This window comes from Plutella xylostella, chromosome 14 (assembly GCF_932276165.1).
Source record: "Plutella xylostella chromosome 14, ilPluXylo3.1, whole genome shotgun sequence".
NCBI lineage: Eukaryota > Metazoa > Arthropoda > Insecta > Lepidoptera > Plutellidae > Plutella > Plutella xylostella.
Window position 1 is genome coordinate 5,963,453 of NC_063994.1, and position 20,607 is coordinate 5,984,059.

General features: G+C 36.8%; 1 protein-coding gene across 11 annotated transcripts in view; it reads right to left on the reverse strand.

The window, feature by feature from the left end:
* Positions 1-6,595: 6,595 nt before the first annotated feature.
* The window catches only part of LOC105384515 (brain tumor protein), an 89,123-nt gene continuing 75,111 nt past the window's right edge, over positions 6,596-20,607 (reverse strand). For all 11 annotated transcript variants that reach the window (XM_011554772.3, XM_011554770.3, XM_048625301.1 and 8 more), the window contains one exon: positions 6,596-19,468. In XM_011554772.3, the coding sequence (XP_011553074.2) occupies positions 16,924-19,468 (2,545 nt within the window). In that variant the 3' untranslated portion in view covers positions 6,596-16,923. The remainder of the gene's footprint in view (positions 19,469-20,607) is intronic.

Genomic DNA, 20,607 nt, shown 5'->3' on the forward strand with positions numbered 1-20,607 from the left:
AATGTCCTTTACTCTAATGTCATAAATCTGAGACAAAAATATGACGCTACAAAAAAATCGAAGTGCGCGCAGGCCTTATATATTATCATACGAATTTTGTATGAACTTCAAAAACATTACGAAACATGGACCTCCTGAGAATCACAGGATTTATCACGTTTTTAATAAAATACGGTTCAACTGAATATTTTGTGTTACTATCGATATTGTATGAATATTTTATAGTCTGCATTAGACTCACTCTATTGGATAACTTGTGCATATCCTTTGAAGCTTATCCCGTACATTATATTATTCAGATAAAATACATATTGGAGAATAGTACATAAGTACTCGTATTTTATGAAAATTTTATGTTTCTTTTCATTGCCTTAAATAGAAGTTTCATTTCGTTCTTCCCGTGGGATATCCGGTTATTTTTCTTTCTTAAAAACTTTCACCTATCAATGTAAAACTCAACAAATAAATACAAAATTGGCCTATGAGTTCAGGCGTAATGCCATGAGTCTGGTTAATAAGTAATTTTACGGAAGTAAAAAATATGATTTCTACATTTGCCACACATTATTGTGGAGACTACTAATCTAAACTACTAACACTGCTTGAGCATACCGCCTCAATATGCCGAATAGCCAATACTATGACGGACTTCACTAATACTATGAAGCCTAGGTATGTAAACACAAGTCTGAGCTAAGGCTAAGTCTAAGCACTAAGGTACCTGAGATCAAGCCTGCGGTACCGGAAGCCTGAAGTTAAGCAAGGCATTATTATGCGGCAGCTAAGTTAATATTTATCGTATCTGTTAAGCTGCTGCCGTATTCTAAACCCCTGGGAGACATAGAGGGTAGTAATAAAAAATGGTGTAGTGAACGGTGGTGGTAGCTCAGTACCCGACCACCGGCTTCTCACGCCAGTGATGCGGGTTCGATTCCCGGCGCTGACATGTATCAATGGTCTTTGCAATTTAAGTACACAGCATACCATCGCTCTTACGGTGAAGGAAATATCGTGAGGAAACTTGTTTATCTAGATAAGCATCTAGATTTAGCACGTCAATATATCGAGACTAGTCATAAATACGGCCCTGTGATTAGTGGATCGCTCATTAAACAATATTATCGACGTCGATAACGGACCCGTGCTACGAGGCCTGGCAAAGAAGCGAAACATGCTGCAACAAAATTGCATCACATTTTTAAGCCGAGTACCCTATATCCTTTTCCAGAATACGAGTCCCAGTTGTACTCGGGTTAGACAAGTTTAAGTTTGTGTGCATTCTAAGTTGCAAGACGGCTTGTTTATGTATGTACCTGGCTGTGTCCGGGTCAAGAGAGGAGCCGCTGAATGCTGCAGGGAATAGATGATGCGGTTATCCAATTTTGATAAGTATCTGTTTATTCTGCCATGTGGACTTTTAATAATAGTAGGTATTTTTTTGTACGACAATTCTTCAAATGACTAACATTAGAGGCAGTATTGCAAGTCGTAAAATTTTTATAGATGTCAATTGGATATAAATACGGGGAAATGAGGTATTTTTCTACCAAATAACTGTAAATATGAAATTTCCTCATGTGTTCAGTATTTTTATGCACGGCAATTCTTCAAGTGACTAACATTAGAGCTGAACTAAGGCTTGCTTACATAATACGAAATACTTACTATGTGTAGGCTAAAAATATATTTGAATGCGATAGTGGAACCAAACTAAAATCACCAACTTCCAACCTACATCAATCGAAAGCGCGTACAGCAAATATGGAATAATAATTATAAATCAATATCCAGTCACCCTCATTGAGAGTGCGGCTGCCCCAGTGCAAGTGGCGAACCAACTACCCGCCGACACACCGACACATATACAAGGTGTTGCAATAAATATAAGATAATAATAAATATGATAGGTTTTGCTCACGTGATTACGCCTAAGGTCCAAGGGCCCCCTCGATGCTTGAGAAATCCAAATAAATCTTGAGGTTCACACACAAAATACACTTGTCCGTTAATAATATAATAAACAAATATAATGCCTAATGGCAGCTGGTGATATTTAACCGATATTTTCAAAATTCAGATTATTCCGATAATCGCGACCGCGCCGGATTACAAAAGCATAACAACCAGACGAAGGCTGACAACGACTGACTTCTTGTCAAAGTTAAATTAATCTACCCAAATACAAATATTATAAGTGTTCTACCGGTATCGAGCAAAGAGTTTTGCAAAAGTGCTACAGTCAGCCGAAATCGGGTTACTCAGGCGAACAAACTTTGAGCTTTGAACTTTCGAAAATTCGCAAAAAATGGTCAGGTGATTTTTTTATGGTGGCGAAATGTTTTTCCTGCTTATTCCCAAAAGTTGCCTCTGTAACCCTATTGCAACAGCCTGTAGGTATACGTGTATAGTTGGTACATATTACAGATGCTGAAGAAATTTATTTAGCCGCAATATCCAAAAAATTATGAGATTGACACACCCCCCTTAGTTATCACCTTTCGGCTTACTATACCATAAGAACTTTTTTCACGTCTTAATAGCGCCCCGTGCTACAGGGCCAGTTTTGCAACACTCTGTATACATAATTATGCAGCCGACAACATAACCTGTGCTGCCCTGCAGTATCGGCTACAGACACGGGGAGGGTGACGCGGCACTGATTCAGTGATCGTCGATACTAGTATTCATGTAGACTCGACTTTAGTGCGTTAGTTAGGTACTAGATCTAACTAGTTTTGTTTTTCACTAAACTGCTAGGTAAGACTGTCCATCGTGCTAATTACAATCTTTAAAACCTAAGGCTCCTAAGTAAGAGTGACGTCGGCAGTTATTATTCTAAGGCCGGCTGTGGTTTAAGAGATATCTGCAGATTTTGCAGATATCTCTTAAACCATGCACTCATTGTTTTAAATGATATTTTTCCAGTATAGAATTATGTTTCAAACTCTTTACATGGTAGCTTAAATAGTAAGGATTTCCAATCCGTACTTTATTTATAATAATCGGCAATATTATGGAAATGCTGCGCCATTTATCTTTTCTTGAGTTCACAACTCTTCCATGATAAAGCTCTCGACGCGTCGTGAATCGGGGTTCAGTAACAGACATCGATCGATAGTTTTCCCCACGGGACTCCACAGGGGGATAACGCAATATATCTATAGAATTACGCTCCTACACAGCCATGGATGGGGGGAGGAAACTTATTTGTTGGGCCCTCCTGTATAACACCACTCTTGGACTTTGTTTACGGACTATTATTTCAATTGTGGGTTCCTGCTAACATAATTTTTAGGGTTCCGGGGTCCGTACCTCAAATGTAGTAACGGAACTCGAATAATTTATTTAAAATTGAACTCTTTATTGAATCATTTTGTTGTCCGTCTGTCTGTATCGTTAATTATTAAAAGTTTTTGTTGTCATTTTACACTCTACACGCCTCTTTATATCAATTGAATAGTTTTAATTATTTAAATAAAGTTTGTTATGTGTAATTTTGCTGAAGGTATTTGTGTCCTTTAGAACCTAAATACTAGTCGATAAAATCTTTTTTTTTATTAAGTAATTTTGTCTAGAAGTTGTATTATTTTTTTTAAGTAAAACAGTTTTTATAATCACAGTCAGAGATTTGTACTTACAGTTCAATGAAAAAGCTCACGTATCAATAGAGACTTGTTGAAATCTAATTTTCCGGTGGCACTACCATGAGTGGGTGTGAATTTGAACCTGTTTAATTTGAAATTTGCCGCCGACACTGCACCGGCGACGTGCAGTATATTGGAAATATCTGGTGATCCTACCATGAGTGGCGGAAACGTTTTCTTTTTGTATGTATTGGATATTTTGATAACGGATTCTATATCTTATCTCTCGCAAGTTTAATTCTTCTTAAATTGTAAGGAGAAGGTTTAAGGAGAATTAAGATGTCACAAAAAAAATAAACATAACTTTTTAATAAATGCGCGGTATCGCGTTCTCTAGCAATTTCATTTAATCGTCATGAAAAGTTGAATAGCTAACCACTCATATGAACTCAAAATAATACCTAAATTATTATAATTGACATTGATTTCAGTTACTATTTGTTGTTATTTAACTGATTTCATGTGTTCTAAGACAAATATTTTTAAAACGTCATAGTAAAACTCATGGTAAGGATTTTTGGAATGGTATATTGTGTGATCTTGATGTCGTACCGAAAACCTGTGACTCTCCTGCAACGGAGAATGGAAAAATATTAGGTGTATTGTTAGACCTAGAGGGTTTCCCGTGAAGAGAGCTAGGATTGCAATGGGAGATTTTCTTAGACAGTTTAAAAGTTCCAAAATCGTCCAATTGATGGCATAAGGCCTGTCGTTTTTTATGAGGTGCATTCTTCTGAGGGAACGGAAGATGTCATAAATGGTACAAAGTAAACTAGTTAAAACTTAATATTATGCGTTATATAACAGCTAGTTATCGCATATAGTTGAATTCACATCCATTGGGTTTTTGTATTGGCTGAAAGGACAGGTATCAGTGCTGTTGAGTATGAAGTTTTACTAGCGCCATCTATAATCGGTTTTTGTCTAAATGACTGTTGTCTATGGTTGAAAATATCCCATTGCAATGTATCAGCGAAGTATGCTACGCTAGGATGCCTACGATATACCTATTATGTTTAAAACGAATAAAGTTAAATAAGAATGCAGATGTCATGTTAACACTTCTATAATGGTGACAGTACGTAGCTAGATAGTTAAGTACTGACTGGATGAGGATAGTAGTAACAACTGCATTGCTACTCCTACTTTCAAATGTTTTTGTTTTTAATTGATCTGCTTCAGCCGATTTTGGGTTCAGTATATACCATTTGAGCTGCCATACTCTCGTACGTAGGCACATACATATGTATTCCCCTGAAAGCTACCGAAGTTTACACTTCAAACGGGGAGATCATGAATTTTGCAAGAGTCCATACTACAAATGTCGAGTGCTACGAACTGGCTACAGCGTAGCGCTACGAAGCTGGTTACGTCGTAGCGCCGCGTAGCCCGTAGCATTACATCACAGTGTAATAAAAATGTTTACATAATTAAAAGAAGTGTAAATACTGATGTTATGTATGTATCGATGTTGTTTAATGTTACATAGGTATAGGCTGGTAGTATGTTTCTGTGAAACTGTAGAATTTATGTAACTTAATTGTATAAGATCTCCATTTACCTGTGTACACGAATAAAGAGTTTGATTTGATTTGATTTAAGCCTTCATAAGGCATGGCAATACATATTTTTTTCATTGGTTTCCGCCCGTAACTCATGGTACTTGAGTTCAAAATAAGGGGGAACTATTTTCCCTTTGCCCTATTAAGGGTTAACTCTTTTAACTTTTTCACAACTGACTAAAACTGTAATATTCCGCGAATCTATTTAATCATAAATATTGTTACCTCATTGTGCAACTCAAATCCTGGCCTGAGATCGCTACCAACCAAAGTGTCATTCCTCTACCCAATATGAGTCGGTACACTCAGTGACACAACAGCACGTGACAGTCGCCACGTGCGGCGCAGACACGTGCCCACGTGACCCCGTCTGTACCTGAGTGCAACGGGATACGTATTTGAAATTGTATCTAACGTTTGTTCCGAAAGTAATGAACGATCTGTTATATAGCAGCTATACGTACATAATTTATAGGTCTCTCCCAAAGAGCGCTACAACTCTGTGCCTCAAATCTGCAAAATTTTATAGATGCCGAATTATTGGATGTAAACATAAGTTACGGATACTTGTATGATGTATACTACAATACGTATTTAATGTCCTCGTGTTTCAATCCAATAAAAATAAATTTTTGACAACCTCTTCGGGGATTACAGTCGTCAGCATTGTATGTATTGTATATTTAATGTGTGTGTATCCATATGATCCAATTGACATGCTAATGACATCTATAATATTTAGGAGGCTTGCGAGCCTGTACTCGGTCTTCTTCATCCACAAACTATCTGCCTTCAGTTCAGCGATACAACTTGAACTCTCATAACACATACCTTTATTTACTTACATTCGATGCTCGCAGGCTCTTCAATGTTTTCTGCTCCCGTTCAGTACATAGCCCATATGGTAGTATAATTTCGTGTTCTCTCAGTTCTTTTACCAGTAAAGCATCTACAGGTCAAAGCCGCAAGTATGTTAAATGTTGTAGATGTCAATTGATTGTAAGTAAACACGAAGAAATGTCACAACGTACACTTATTTGGCTTACACCTATATCGTTTTAAATCTTATTGACATACTCTACATCTATTAAATTTAAAAGTCGCCGGACAGACCGTTTTAAAAAATATATTTTTTTTTTGGCCTACGAGTATTGAATATCTTTTGTTTGCGTAGGTGACAAACATAGCATTTATAGTAAACTACATCGTCACCGTGGCGGTAAAAGGATTGGCCAGTCCGATTGGAAGAGGCACCTATAAAAAGAACTTACTAATATTTTCATTCTTCATAGTAAAGCGTCTAGTTTTAGTTATTTATCCTAACAAATGTTCTAGCAAGGTCAAGTAATAACATAAATAAAAGGATAGGAATTAGAAATGAAACGCACATTTTCAAACCAGTTTCATTATTTTCGTGTTCATCATTTTAATACAACATACAAGTAAAATTATCATCAGATATTATTCATCAATTCTTACATTCTAAACTTAACTAGGACCTGAATAACAAGTACCTATGTACGAGTAGGTATCTGAATGTGGTTGATGACCCCACGACGGGGGGGGGACCCACTTGATATAATATATTATGCTGTTCAACCCACACACTAATTTCGCATAAACAAAGTAACCAATAACAAAAGGTCATTAAGATTCTTACAGTAAAACCCTTGACTTTTGGAATGTGAAGATTTTATACAAAAGTAGAAAAAAATCTCAAAACATAATGAATGGCAAACCTCAAAAAACTTAGTTCAATAAATAAAATGCACAATCACAAATACAAATGCACACAGAACAAAATGACGACTTATTCACGACATAAATTCAATGGAAGATGCGTACACATAGTTTTTAACTTTTATAGGTTATTCACGAACAAAATGCCGATATTTAACTTCCTTATACTGTTTTACATTAAAGTCAGCTACTTTCAACATCAAATTTTAAGGAAACTGCAAATGGACTTTAATAAATATATATTTTACAAATGAAACAATATAATATATCGTCAGTAATAATATTTCGACAACCATTAACTAACACAGATTCTACATATGTAATATTTCAATGTTAAATATTTTTATAAGTAAGAAGAAGAGGTCGCACATTGGAACTGGCTAAAGGATTCAGGTCGATTGGGAAATTATTCTAAGAAACACAATAACTAGTCTAGTAAGGAGAATGAGCACACAATTTGCCAGAACAGTGACTAGAGGGAAGGAAGCGAGAAGCTTCGAAACAAATTTTAGCGATAAAGAACCAAAGTTCCAACTTAGCCCATGAAACTTACAGAGCTTGAAGCTAACCTAATTCAAACTTCAACTGACTAGCTTCGTAATAAATACGCAATAAATTAGACATAAATAAACTAGAAACTAACGCTTATTAGAATTGACACAAGGATTTAAAACATAAAAGAAAGTATTGGTAGTGCATATGTAACATAAGTGCAAAACGAAGGCTAAGACTGTGCATATGAGGGAGAAAACAAGTGTGTAAGATTGTTCGGAAATTATTCAAATCGAGTAGGTACAATCTAATGAAACATGAACACTAAACTAAGACAGTGGCTAGATTTCTTTCTGCCTGGGTCGCTCGCTACAGTTCGGCGAGCTAGGCGCAGAAGGAATCTAGACTACCATATTTTTACCACACGTTATTTAAGATTATGATCCTACACAGTTATAAACCTTAAGTATCGATTAGCATTCAAGTTCATTATGAAAAAATATATCATTGGAAATATTTTTCAACTTCTCTTCTTAATCTCGAACCACCCAAGAACAACTTAATTATGCATGTGACAACCGATTTTTATAACTACATGTTAATCCCTAACAACACTTTGGCAACAAATAGTATTTTCTTTTTCGCTTTCCATCAATGACAACAGTAACGTCACATCACAAGTTAACATTACTTATTATGAAACCTCCCATGTTATCGATTTTTTTTATTTCTTCCAATCGTCTTTGATTACTGATAGAGACAGATAAGTGACCATAGAAGTCGAGAATCGATAAAATGACATCGCTCGCGGAGTCCGACAAATTGGGCGTTGCATTCCATTATATTCCTCTCTTCACTTTGGCTATTAATCCTTATCCTAAATTTCCCTAAATGCTCAATTTGTCGGCAGCGCCATTATTAATAACACAAACTGACATCGTATCTACCTAAGTAACAGATGAAAAACAATTTACCAGTTTTTTTTTTATTTTTTAATTTTTAATTTTCTGTGATCAGTCTTAAAATTGAGTCATACCATCTAATTAAGAAACCTTAACGTTAACTGAACCTTACATTACCTTAAATAAATGCTAGGCCAGAGTCAACTCTTCAAAAACGCAGTGAGGTTTAAAAACGTGTACTGAGAGATAAAGTGAAACTGTGAAAGGTTATGCCGTAATTTTAAAGGATACTTCATAGGTTCATTATTGAGAGTGTAGGCGACTTCTTTATTTGTTAACGTTATATCGTTCGGTTGTTCGGTTGCATCTAAAACGATGTTACATTCCGTAAAGACATCATTATCATCATCACCATCCCCTAACATCTGAGCGCTAGATGAGAAATAAAAGGGAGAAAGTAACCGTCTAAGGAAAAGGCTCCATCACTAGTAAGGCTCCCCGGGGAAACTACATTAAACTTCCTTAACACATACATTATTATTGGTTTTAGTAATCAACATTGAATAGTTTTCATTTAATATTAATCTTATTACTAAAGAGTACAAAAAATAAAGGAAATTTATGAATATATGAAAAACAACAAGTTATCGACGAAAGAACACCGCTTTCGCCTTCAAGAACAACATTGTATTCGTTACAGTAACATTAAATACCACGCTTATCAGATATAGGTGAGAAGTAAAGTGCCTGACCGGTCCCGTGGGACGCCCTCCGCTCCCGTGGGGCGCCCCCGCTGGGCGTGGGACCCGTCGAGAGCACAACACATACTCGTTTCCCGTCGATATCCCTCAAAGTATCAAAAATATCAGCTAAAACAGCCCTTTCCCTTAGCGAATCTCGATAGAGTACAATTTGAACAGTCTCAGAGTAAATAATGAGTAGGTAACAAGTATCAAACATGTTAAAATGGGGATATGCATAAGTTGAAGTATCGAAACTAACAACATTAGGTTGGAACATATTTATATAGCGATACCTATGTAGGAAAACTACTGTAACATCTAACTTAGTATGGAGATATATGATAAAGGTTTAAAGATATCATTACTTTAAAACTTACATTTTAAATTATGATAATGTTTTCAAATTGAAATCGTCACGAAGGATACTTAGTCTGTACAAATTTAAATGAGAGTTATCTTTTACAAAATAAGTTTATATGTAATCCTTCAAGATTAAGGCCACGGCACAAAATGGTGTTCCAGTAGTTTATTAAGATTACCGATTAACATTTACTTTGTCATGTGTATGACTGGCCTTTATGTACAGAGTGCGAGTGCGTGGTGTCAGTACAACAAGCTGAAGCGCCTTCAGTGAGACATTTCATTTGCTGGTGCAAAAGCGCTGTCGCGTGAACTTTCTCAGAAAATTTAGTGACTTACTCTACGTTACTTTAGAAATTGAATAAATACTACTACGGCTAAGGAAAGCAACTCATTTTTCATTGGAACTCGTTTAGACGTTAAAACTACATTGGTATTCGTAAAAAATATTGACAGACTCACGCTGTACAAGCTCAAGGTGTATTTATCTTAAACACTAAAGTATTAAACATAGTAGATAATGCGATATCTAAAAATACAAACTACACAATACGCTATGTAGGATATAATATAATATTTTTCATAAGCATTGTGGTTTCCTTAACGCTGGCAGGATGGCATTCATTAATAAGTGTGTAAAATTTGTGTGTGGACAATTTAAGCGTCGTACAACTAAATTTAAACTTACGTGCATACATTTATTAACATTAATACTTACTAAAAGCGATTCATTAGCGACTAGCTTCATAGAGAAAGATTCCAAATTTAACCCTCCGAGCGCATCTCTACTCGTAAACCAAATGTATCTTGTAACATACGACCATTGTCTAGGCTATCACATCTGATCTCGTCAGAAACAGAACAAATTGTGTCTACGATAATTTCCCTATGTTGCCGATGACTCCACTATGTGGACGATATGTCACGTTTCCATCGAAATATTTCACTATTAAACTTTTTATTTCCTCAACATGCCACAGCAGAATTCAGTACTGTATTGTCTTCCGATCAATTTAAATTGTTTATTTCATATACGAGAACAAATATCACTAACCGTACCCGCGCACGCAACCCTCCCTAATATAAATTAAAAGAAACATTTTGATATGTTATTTTATTAACTACACCATCACTTATTTGGAATCTTTCCGTGTACAAAAATATTGTAATCAAGTTCATACGTTTTACAATTATTACAAAAGATTTACCTAACACATGTTACAAATTATTATTTTTTAAACGAGAAACTGTCTGCAGCTACTAACACTTATCAGGCAAGTAATCTTTAAATGAAAGTCGATCGTTTAAAATCATATTACTTAATGATGGATATAAGAATTCACTCTATCATAGATTACGTCCGTAATCCATACCTTTCCAACCCCATTAATTTGCCACTTAAAATCATCCTCCATAGTTAATAATATGAAAATAAATACTATTATACTTGCAAACGCCTCAACTAACTTAAGCGATAGTAAAATATTTTACAATAAAATGTCTCATAAATTCAAACGTCAGTTTTCAAACATTAAGCTTATCTCTCTGAGGATGGAACGTTTGTGCTGTCGTGTGCAGTTTGTTTCGATCACCTTCACTTAATACACCAAACGTGGATGAAAATACTGTTGATTTTGAAGAATACAGCAAACTAGATGGTTGCAAATCCAAATGCACTCCATTTTAATAATGAATATGATTAATTGATTCATAGTTTATTGGTAAGTCAACAAGTCCTTCATCACACGCTTGAATTTCGTATCGAATCTTCATTTCAATTTCATTCATTACTAGCTTTTAATACAACTTCTTAAGACTCAAAAATCAAGTGAAATAACAACGTTCTGTGCGGATTCACTCAATAATACAATTAGCGCATTAACGGAATTTAACAATGACATCGCATATCTGTATAATATTTATGAAAGCGATGACGAAAATATCACTTTTATCAAAATACAATAAGTCAGTAAAAAAATCAATACAATTCCTGAGCAATCATTCTCACTTAGAGACGAAAATCATTTAGCATATACCTATATTGATTATTCGACATTAGAACTTCGAGAAACAAACATTACAAGCATTAATAATATTATTCACACTTAAATTTGGAGTTAATGTTATATCAACGTACAGTTAACCCTTTGACTACCGATGGTTTTAAATACAGAAAACAATAGGTTTTCCATTACATTTTCATCTCAACCTCAACACCGGCCGATCGTCAGTCAACGAGTTAAGCTCTATAAAATTCAACGACGATCCACTACATAATATAATAATGACCAAACTGTTAACCACATACAATTTGACAAGCTAACATTGACACAATATTCTACCATGATGATACATTAACAGGTGAATTTATTAACCGTCACAAAAGTATCGAATCCAAACAATGTATTATTAGAGTATACATACATATGCTATCGATATGGTTCGCGTTGACCCTTATGACTCACATCTTTCGATCAAATTCGTTTGTTTTCTAATTGCGGGCATCGACTCACTGGCTTCATTTGATGCCACATCTTCTTTGCTACATAACACTCTAAGAACAGTTCCTAACGTTAATTTACATATTATTTTTATTAAAAAAATACACACTTTCTTTCACTACAAACACGTTGCCATCTCCACCGTCCACTTGTCCTGATCCCGGCATCCCTTACACCTAATAATAATTACGACTACAAACAGTAAGACTAGTATTTACAGCATCGACTTTACACTTCCTGGGGGTTATTCATTATAAAACACAAAATGGTGATCCGCAAACTAACATTTATAATTCCCAGCGACATGAAGGGTCAAAAAATCAAAGATATCGATGGTAAAGTACATTATAGATACATTTAAAATCAAAGTAGACGTACTTTTTGTTTCATTCCTACAAAAATATTTAGTACGCGATGTTTTGTTATGCTGCCTGTGCAGCCCGGAATGCGAGACAAATGAGCTAGAATATGGACATATTGAGGTACATTTTGTTTGTTACTGAGCAGATTTTCTTCAGTTTTCTGATTGAGTATATCAATAAGTACTTTAAATTAGATTTTTATGTTTAGAATATGATAAAACATAAACTTTTTCAGGTTTGTGTTTCTGAATGAAGATGCAATGATTTGTGAAACCTTAACGTTACCTTAAGAAAACGGCTGAGTATAAAATTATAAACATTATTGTAAGCCTAGCTCGTGCTTACGTAATTCTAGTAGGTGACTAAAGTTAGTTAGTAAAATGTTCCCTATAGTAATTGACTTGGAAATAGTGGTTTTTTGGTTAGCGCGTTTTTTTCATGTTTTATTTTAAAAAGCTGTGCATCCGGCATGGGAAGTGGGTCTGGTTGAGGGCGAGGGAAGTATAGCTAGAGTAGGTTATAATATCGTAGAAAAAGTAAAGCTAACGTTGGGATCATAATTACGAATTACTTATTATCAAGTTTATAGCCTAATGTCATAAGAATATGTATTTATTTCGTAAGATCTGCGATTCCTTTTGAATCAGGTTAACCACGTAAGCAGGTATGTATGTCATATAGCCGCCTAAATCACTGAGTGGCGTTTTGATGAAAATTTCGTCAATGTTTTATAGTAAATCAATATAATTGAGTTTAATTATAATAGGTACAAGTGGTAACATTTTATTTGAACAAAAACTTTATTTGGCGTGTCTCATAATAAATTAAAAGCTATGAAAATCTTAGATCTAAAGCAATACTTACGAATTTCATGCCAAGTTTTGTTCCCAACACCAACTTCTTCATAGATGAGTCAAAATGCACACACACACACTCAAATAGATACTTACACACACAAACCTACCACCATTTTTTGGAAGTTTATGCCAAAAAATCTACACCCTTTTATGCTTTTCTACCTATTAATGCTCAAATCATTAATTTATTATAGACAGTCTTGAAAATAATGTGATAAAGTAGGCAGATATCAGTGGAATTTACCTGATTTATAATAGTTATGTGTTGAATGGTAACTAATCTTTATGTGGGACCTATTTATTAACGGTGATATAAGTATTTACTGTCCTATTGAATGCAATTGGGTAGATTTCTAAGCACAAACATGCAACGGGTCAAGGAAAACTATTCCAAATAGTCCCAAAAAAAAACTACTCAAGCGCTAATGGGCAAAAAGTAAACATAAAATAAAACACACAATAAAACTGCAATGAACTGGTATTATTAAAAAAGCAATTATACAACAAAAATAATTCAAAACAAAACGATGTACATTAATTTAAAGAACAATTGTTTATACAAATAATTAAAAAAATATAATAATTATAACAACAAACATCGACAAAATATATTTAAAGACAAAACATGTTTCAATTCAAATCAGTCCTCGAGCTTTAGAAATGCAATTTATGAGAATGAAATGTTTTTTCATAATTAAAATTATAATTTTTCTTACTATTATGCAAAACACAAAAATACTTGTGAACCAAACGTTGAGATGAATAAAATAATTAACTTAAATTATTTCTTTAAAAAAATTAAAATCATTACCGTCATAATTTAAAATCATAAGAATTAAAATAACTGCATTACTAATGAAAAATATCAATTTATGTAGTTGTCATAATCAGCAAAATCTTATTGTTAAATTTTGATACAATTATCAGTTTATACTATACTAAATATAAATATAATACGTTGTAACGATCTCAACTAAGTAAAAGCGTATAGTTTTTACAAAATATATTCGAAAGTAAAAACTACAACAAATGTATAAAAAATAAGTTAAGATACCCATTTTTATAATTTGCTGCAATTGTTTACAAATGAAGCATTAAAATTTAAGTCTTAAACCAATCTAGAATTGATCCTAGCATGACCTCAGCTTGTTCAAATGAAATTAAATTGTAAAAAAAACGTCGATAGTTTCATATAAGAAATTCATTCAATCGATGCATTCGAAAATTCAGCAGAAGGTGTTGGACACTATTTTCATAAAAACAGACTGAGGTAAAGCCGATTCTACGAAGGCTAGGTATTACTATTCCATAATTAGGTATGGACCAAGATCGATCTGAAATTCTGAAAAAGTAGTAGATTATACAAAACGAAATTAGTTTGACAACGACACCAGAAATGGTAAACATTAATAGGAACGTTTAACAGTCTAAAATAATAATAACCATTGGTGAAGGATCACAAATTTTGACGCTAATGTGGTTGTCAATCATTCCGTTTCACATAATCTAGTGAATATTACATCCGAAAGATACATTACTGAACTATGAATGTATCGAAGGCATATCAGGGTGGGACTAAAGCGGGACACACTGTGCATTGCAAAAAAAGTTCACGGGAGAAAAGACTTTTGTCAACGGTTCTCAGTCATGTCGAGATTAGTACAAGTAAAGATGGGTCGTGAAAAAGTGCACTTGAATTCTAAAACAAAGACAAGCGCATATTTAAGTACTACTTCGCACAAATCTACAAACACAAGGAGAACGCGTAGAAGTGTTGTTAATTATGTCAGATATTAAAAGGCCTATATTAAATCCGTAAAAGGTAGTTTATGGTACATATTTACAAACAATACTAAATATCACTCTAATCAAATCACAACATGATGTATGGCACACGTCACCAGGTGGCGCACACGCAGCGCCCCCCCCCTCCCCCCGGACATGCCTTCAATAGTAAATGATGCAAATAATTACATAAAATAGGAAATATCACCAATTTTTACTCAAACTAAAGCGTAAAATAATCCAGATCAAAATTAAGATTAACGTTACCAGCTCTATGGCAGAGCAACAGATCTTATTATTGTCATAGATTCAGCAAAAAATACTAAAAAAAAACACCGTAATCACTAAAAAAACAAACTAATGAAAATCAAACTAAAATAATTCTGCTAAAACACGCACACACGGTAATGGAGTAAAAGGTAAAAAATAGCATGATATTCATAAAATACGAAAAAAAAACACATGCACCGTTAAATACTACTATTACAAAAATAAAGTTGTTTCATGTAAAAATATCTTACCAGAATAACAATAATTGCATAACTATTTGTATACCGAGCAAACTACATAATACTCCCAATAAGTAGCAAACACAGGCTATCGCGAACGTACTAAATTATGAGACACTTCGCTTCCTTTTTTAAATCTCAGAAAATTCTTCATTATAAAAAAACCACTAGCGAAACGACCACTCCCTTATAGCTCTACTAGTTACTACCGAGTCAAATTACTATTAAAAAAATCAAGGTACTACGTTTGAACAAAAACAATATCATTTTAAAACCAAATTTTACTAAAAATAATTGTAAAAATCAACGTAACAGAATTGGCGGAATTTCATTAGGTCCCTAGACTCAGTGACTAGGCGGTTATGAATTGGGCCAAAATATTAAAAAAAAAACCTATCAACTAAGTAATCTGTCTTACATATTCCATGGATTCATAGAAACAGTCTACAATCACCGATATAAATTAGCTAAAGATCATCTAAAATGCTTTATAATACTCAAGTTGTCGAAGACTGTGGGCCTTGCAGTAGGTAAGAAAAAGAGCTTTTTGAGGTCTATAAAACATTTTTGATTATACACCGCTTTTTGATTTTAAATGCAATTTGGTTAATATACGGTTAATATAATTCTTCAGTAACATTTACCGAAAGAAAATAATTAAACCTGTCCAAAGAACGCCGCAGTCAACTTTGTCATTGATAAAAATCCCTACACATCACATTTCCCTAATTTTGTAACTACATCAAAAGGGGTAGTAACTAAAGATTGTCCATATCAGCTCAATCAATTTAACACTTACCTAATAATAATGTAACAACTTCTTACTTAGTTTTATAATATAATCATAATTACCATCGACACAGAATAAGTGCTAATCAAAAACAGGAAGTGCTATTGTGCCGAAGAATCCTTACAACTAACAACAATACCGCTCGATGCTCTCTTATTACGATAAAATCACACGCTTAACGCCTAACAATTTGTTAAGTAATAATAGTTAAAATATTGGTCCAACAAATGGGCTAAATAATACAAATGCCCTCAATATTCATCCCTAATGTAACGATGTGGGATATGAAAAAATATGATTCAATAGATCAAAAAAATGATAAGGGTCGAGAACACCGTCCGCATGTTAAGATCGATCCAACGGAATAATCTCTTAACCTTAAATACTCGAATAACAATGTCAATACTATAACTAATCTCATTACAGTTTCGTTAAGAATAATGCATACAGAGATCTCATGCCGATAAATATGGATAGAATCCCCACAGTTTGTCAAATTGATCACACAGAGTCAGCCACGATCGGTAACACTTTCATGTACAAAAATTGTTCTTTCACTTCAAAAATTAACACCACTCGGGCAGACCTTTTACATGCGAGGTCTGCGTTTCACGGTGTCGAATTTTTGTCTATAGTTCATCGGTCATTCCGATCTCCTGTGATCGTTGCGTGAGGTTCACATGCCTATTGGCGGCACTTGCACGTAGCGGTAGATGTACAGCCGGTAGTCCTTGCTGGCCAGCACCACCGACCCGTCATCCATCAGCGCCACGTCGAAGCACTGCGCGTGCTTCACCTTGCTCTCTAGAGCCGACACCAGCTGCCCGTCCTGGGTGAATATCGTCAAGTTGAAATTGTTGTGGTTGTCCGCAATCAGTATCTCGCCAGCGGCGTTGATGCCAACTCCGATCGGGTAGTTGGTCACTCCCTCTCCACCGATCTGGCGTAAGTAAATACCTTCGTAGTTGAACACTTTCACACAGTGCGCTCGGTTGTCACTGATGAAGATCTCTTGTTTGTCATTCACGACTACTCCGTTGGGGAACTCCAAGTGTTTGGAGCATCCGAATTTCTGAAGTACATTGCCGACCTGGTCGAAGATGATGACGCGCATAACTTTGCATTCTACTACAACTATGCGTCCCTTGTTGTCAACAGTAACGCCTCGTGGGTGCTGCAGGATGTTAGCACCGAATTTGCGGACGAACTGTCCGTATTGGTTGTAGATCTGTATTTGGTGTGTGGGCGATCTTTCGGTTACGATAATATCGCCCGACGTACGAACTACGGCCACTCGGTTAGGGTACAGTAATTGGCCATCACGTTTGCCACATTCACCGAATTGGAACTTGAAACGACCTTCTTTGTCAAAGATCTGAATGCGATGGTTGTTCGTGTCGGCGACTATGATGTCGTTTTGAGCATTGACAGCGACTCCACTCGGTTCCGTGAATTGGCCTTCCATTACGCCGAATTCACCGAATTTGCAATGGTAGATCATCTTTTGGCGTTTGATTTGCGACTTCGGAGGGAAAATGGCAGTAGAAATTAGTTTGCTGGTTAAATCTAACATAGGGTCGGCGTGTGAAGCGCTGGTGAGCAAGTAAGGGTCCGTGGTCGCGGGGGGAAACAGTGAGTCACATCCACCGTTAGACCATTTTTCATAGGGATTTGATAATCCATTAAGGTCTCCAATCGAGAAAGGGCCAAGGCTGTTGGTGTTGTTGAATCTCTTGGAAATAATATTCGACTCGAACGGTGAGGTGGATTGGCTGGTGGGTCCAAGGAATCCGTTTGAGTATGGGCGGTCTAATACACCATTCAATCCCGTGGGTAGATGAATTCCTCCATTTAGGCTGCCAGAGCTACCGTTCACGCTGCTACTACTGGACGATGAGCCTCCGTTCAATAGCGAGCCATTTGTTGGACGAGCAATAGGGGGTTGTTTAGTTGGCCCAACATTTGCTTCGGAGCTAGTCCGTACATAGCCGAAGGTGTTTCGAACGCCAACTTGGATAGCTTGGTAATTTGAGACGAATTCAAGCTCACATGCAGTCTGTACGCTCTGCTCGGGGTTGGAGCTCATAAGGGATTGTAATTTCGTATCTAAAAGTTTCCTGAACATCAGTATCTCGGCGATGTTCGCACACTTAGTTAGTCGTTCGACGAAATCGCAAGTCTGGTAAATCTTATCTACGGTCTCTTGAGCTTTTTGCCCGACAACGGTTAGAGCAATTTGTTTTGTTGAGAACACACTTTCGAGTTCTTTTAACAACTCCTGCTTACGTTCTTCTAGCATAGAGCGGTAAAACTGGAAGGTGTCGTTTATTTCATTCTGAGCTTTGTGATACTGAACTTGTAGTTTGCCGGCGGCGTGCTCCACCGTCTTAACGACGTGCCTAATCTCCGTGGCACGGGTCTTAGCTTCGTTTACGGCTTGTTGCATAAGCTCTAATTGTTTGGGACCTGCGTCCGACAAGTGCTCGCAGTCGTGGAGGGCTGCCGGGTGTTCGATTATCGTGCATTCTTTGCATACCGGTACGGAGCAAGTTCGGCAGAAGTATTTCAGAATGTCGTTTTTGTGTCGGGGGCAGAATGCTGTTTTGTCCCCACTCGTCGTGAGTGCGCCGAGCATGCCCTTCTCGTCCTTGAGGTCCGTGAAGGCGAGGACGCGGTGGCCCTCGAAGCAGTGCATGAATTGGTGTGCCATGACGCAGTTGGGGCAGAGGAAGTTGGCGCAGTCGACGCAGCGCGCGACGGCGTCGGACTCCTTGCTCTTGCAGCCGGTGCAGCGCGCGGAGGGCGAGGCGGAGGAGCGCGCGGAGGGCAGGAGGTCGGCGTCCTGCTCGACGGCCGCGGCGATCACGAGGTTGGTGAGCAGGCCGGGCACGCCCGCGGTCGGCAGCTGGCTGTCCACGCGGCACGTCACGCACGTTACTTTGTCCGGGTGTGTCTGCTCTCTCTCTAGACACGCTCGGCAGAATGTGTGGAAGCAGTTGAGTACTTTTGGGTCGACGAAGGTTTCTCGGCAGATGGCGCAGACTGTGTCAAGTCCGTCGAAGTCCCGCAGGTCGCATACGGCGGAGTCGCTCGCGGGAGGCGAAGATCCACTCAGCGTCAGGGGCGACAGCGAGCCTCGCTCCAGCGAACCTATTGAGTTAGCACCGGGCAGCGACTCAAGGGACGGGGTGCGAGAGGCCATCTTCAGGAAACCGGCATCCCTGAAACAAGAAAATATCTGTGGTAAGTATAAAGTTATAAAACATTACACAGGTTGCAAAAAAAAACAATTTAGTATATGTTAGATGATGGTGAAAAAATAGTTGTTACAATTAATAGTTATTTAAAAAACTTTGGCAAAGTACCTATAAAGAAACTATTGAAGTCCTAAGTACAAAGAAATAAGGGCTTAAAAATTAGCAACACATACGTTTGTAAGAAATCATAAATGTTACATTAAAACACGAAGGAAACAATAGAATAGGATAATACCGGCAATTTTGTATAGTGCTAATCCTACCTCAACAGAGTATACTATACACTGACTTTAAAAGTGTCAAAGTTTAAGCGACGCTATAAAATTGATAAATAGGCAAGCTTAGCTTTAGAAATTTATGAGTGTCTGATCGAAACACCGGAAGAGCGTCTACTTAAGAGGCTCCGAAAACGTCAATAATGGCGAGCCAATATGGCCGAAAACTGCATTCGAACAGTCTGGAATGTTTATGTCGGGACGATGCAACCCCAACAAAGGGCGTCGGTCGCCATGGCAACGAGAAGGGCGAACAGTAAGGGGATATTTCGTGCTTATTCGAACAGGGGTGAGGGTGGAAATTTATTTGGACTCCCCCGTGTTTAGCAGCTCCGTGCTACCTAAAAGATATATTCGCAAGGTGAATGGCCGCCTCTCCTGGATGGTACTACAGAATTACGCTCCATAAAAGCTTCCAAATTAAGAGATTTTAGCATTAAAATTCGGATTAAATTCTTAATTAGCTCAACACGCGACCTTTGCGCAAATGTTGCCTTCGCCTCTTGTGTAAACATCAATTTGTAACTGCGATTGAAATTCGGTCCGGAAATCCTTTCGTGTGTCACGAAAAGCCTATCGGATGTCGAATTCCCGATGCGCTAAAGCCAGCTGGACCGTCTATAGGTTTGCAATACGGTCGGATGTTTCGCCCGCAATATATTACAGGGCTCCGGTTAGTCCCTTGTGACAGACGAATCGGGTCGATTGCATTGCCGCATACGCAATGACGACTCCGAAGCCCGGAACAAATGAGAACGGAATTGATCAAACTGGAAGAACTCTGTGCAGAGAAAATTGGAGTTCTATTCAGCTTTAGAAACTGTGGCT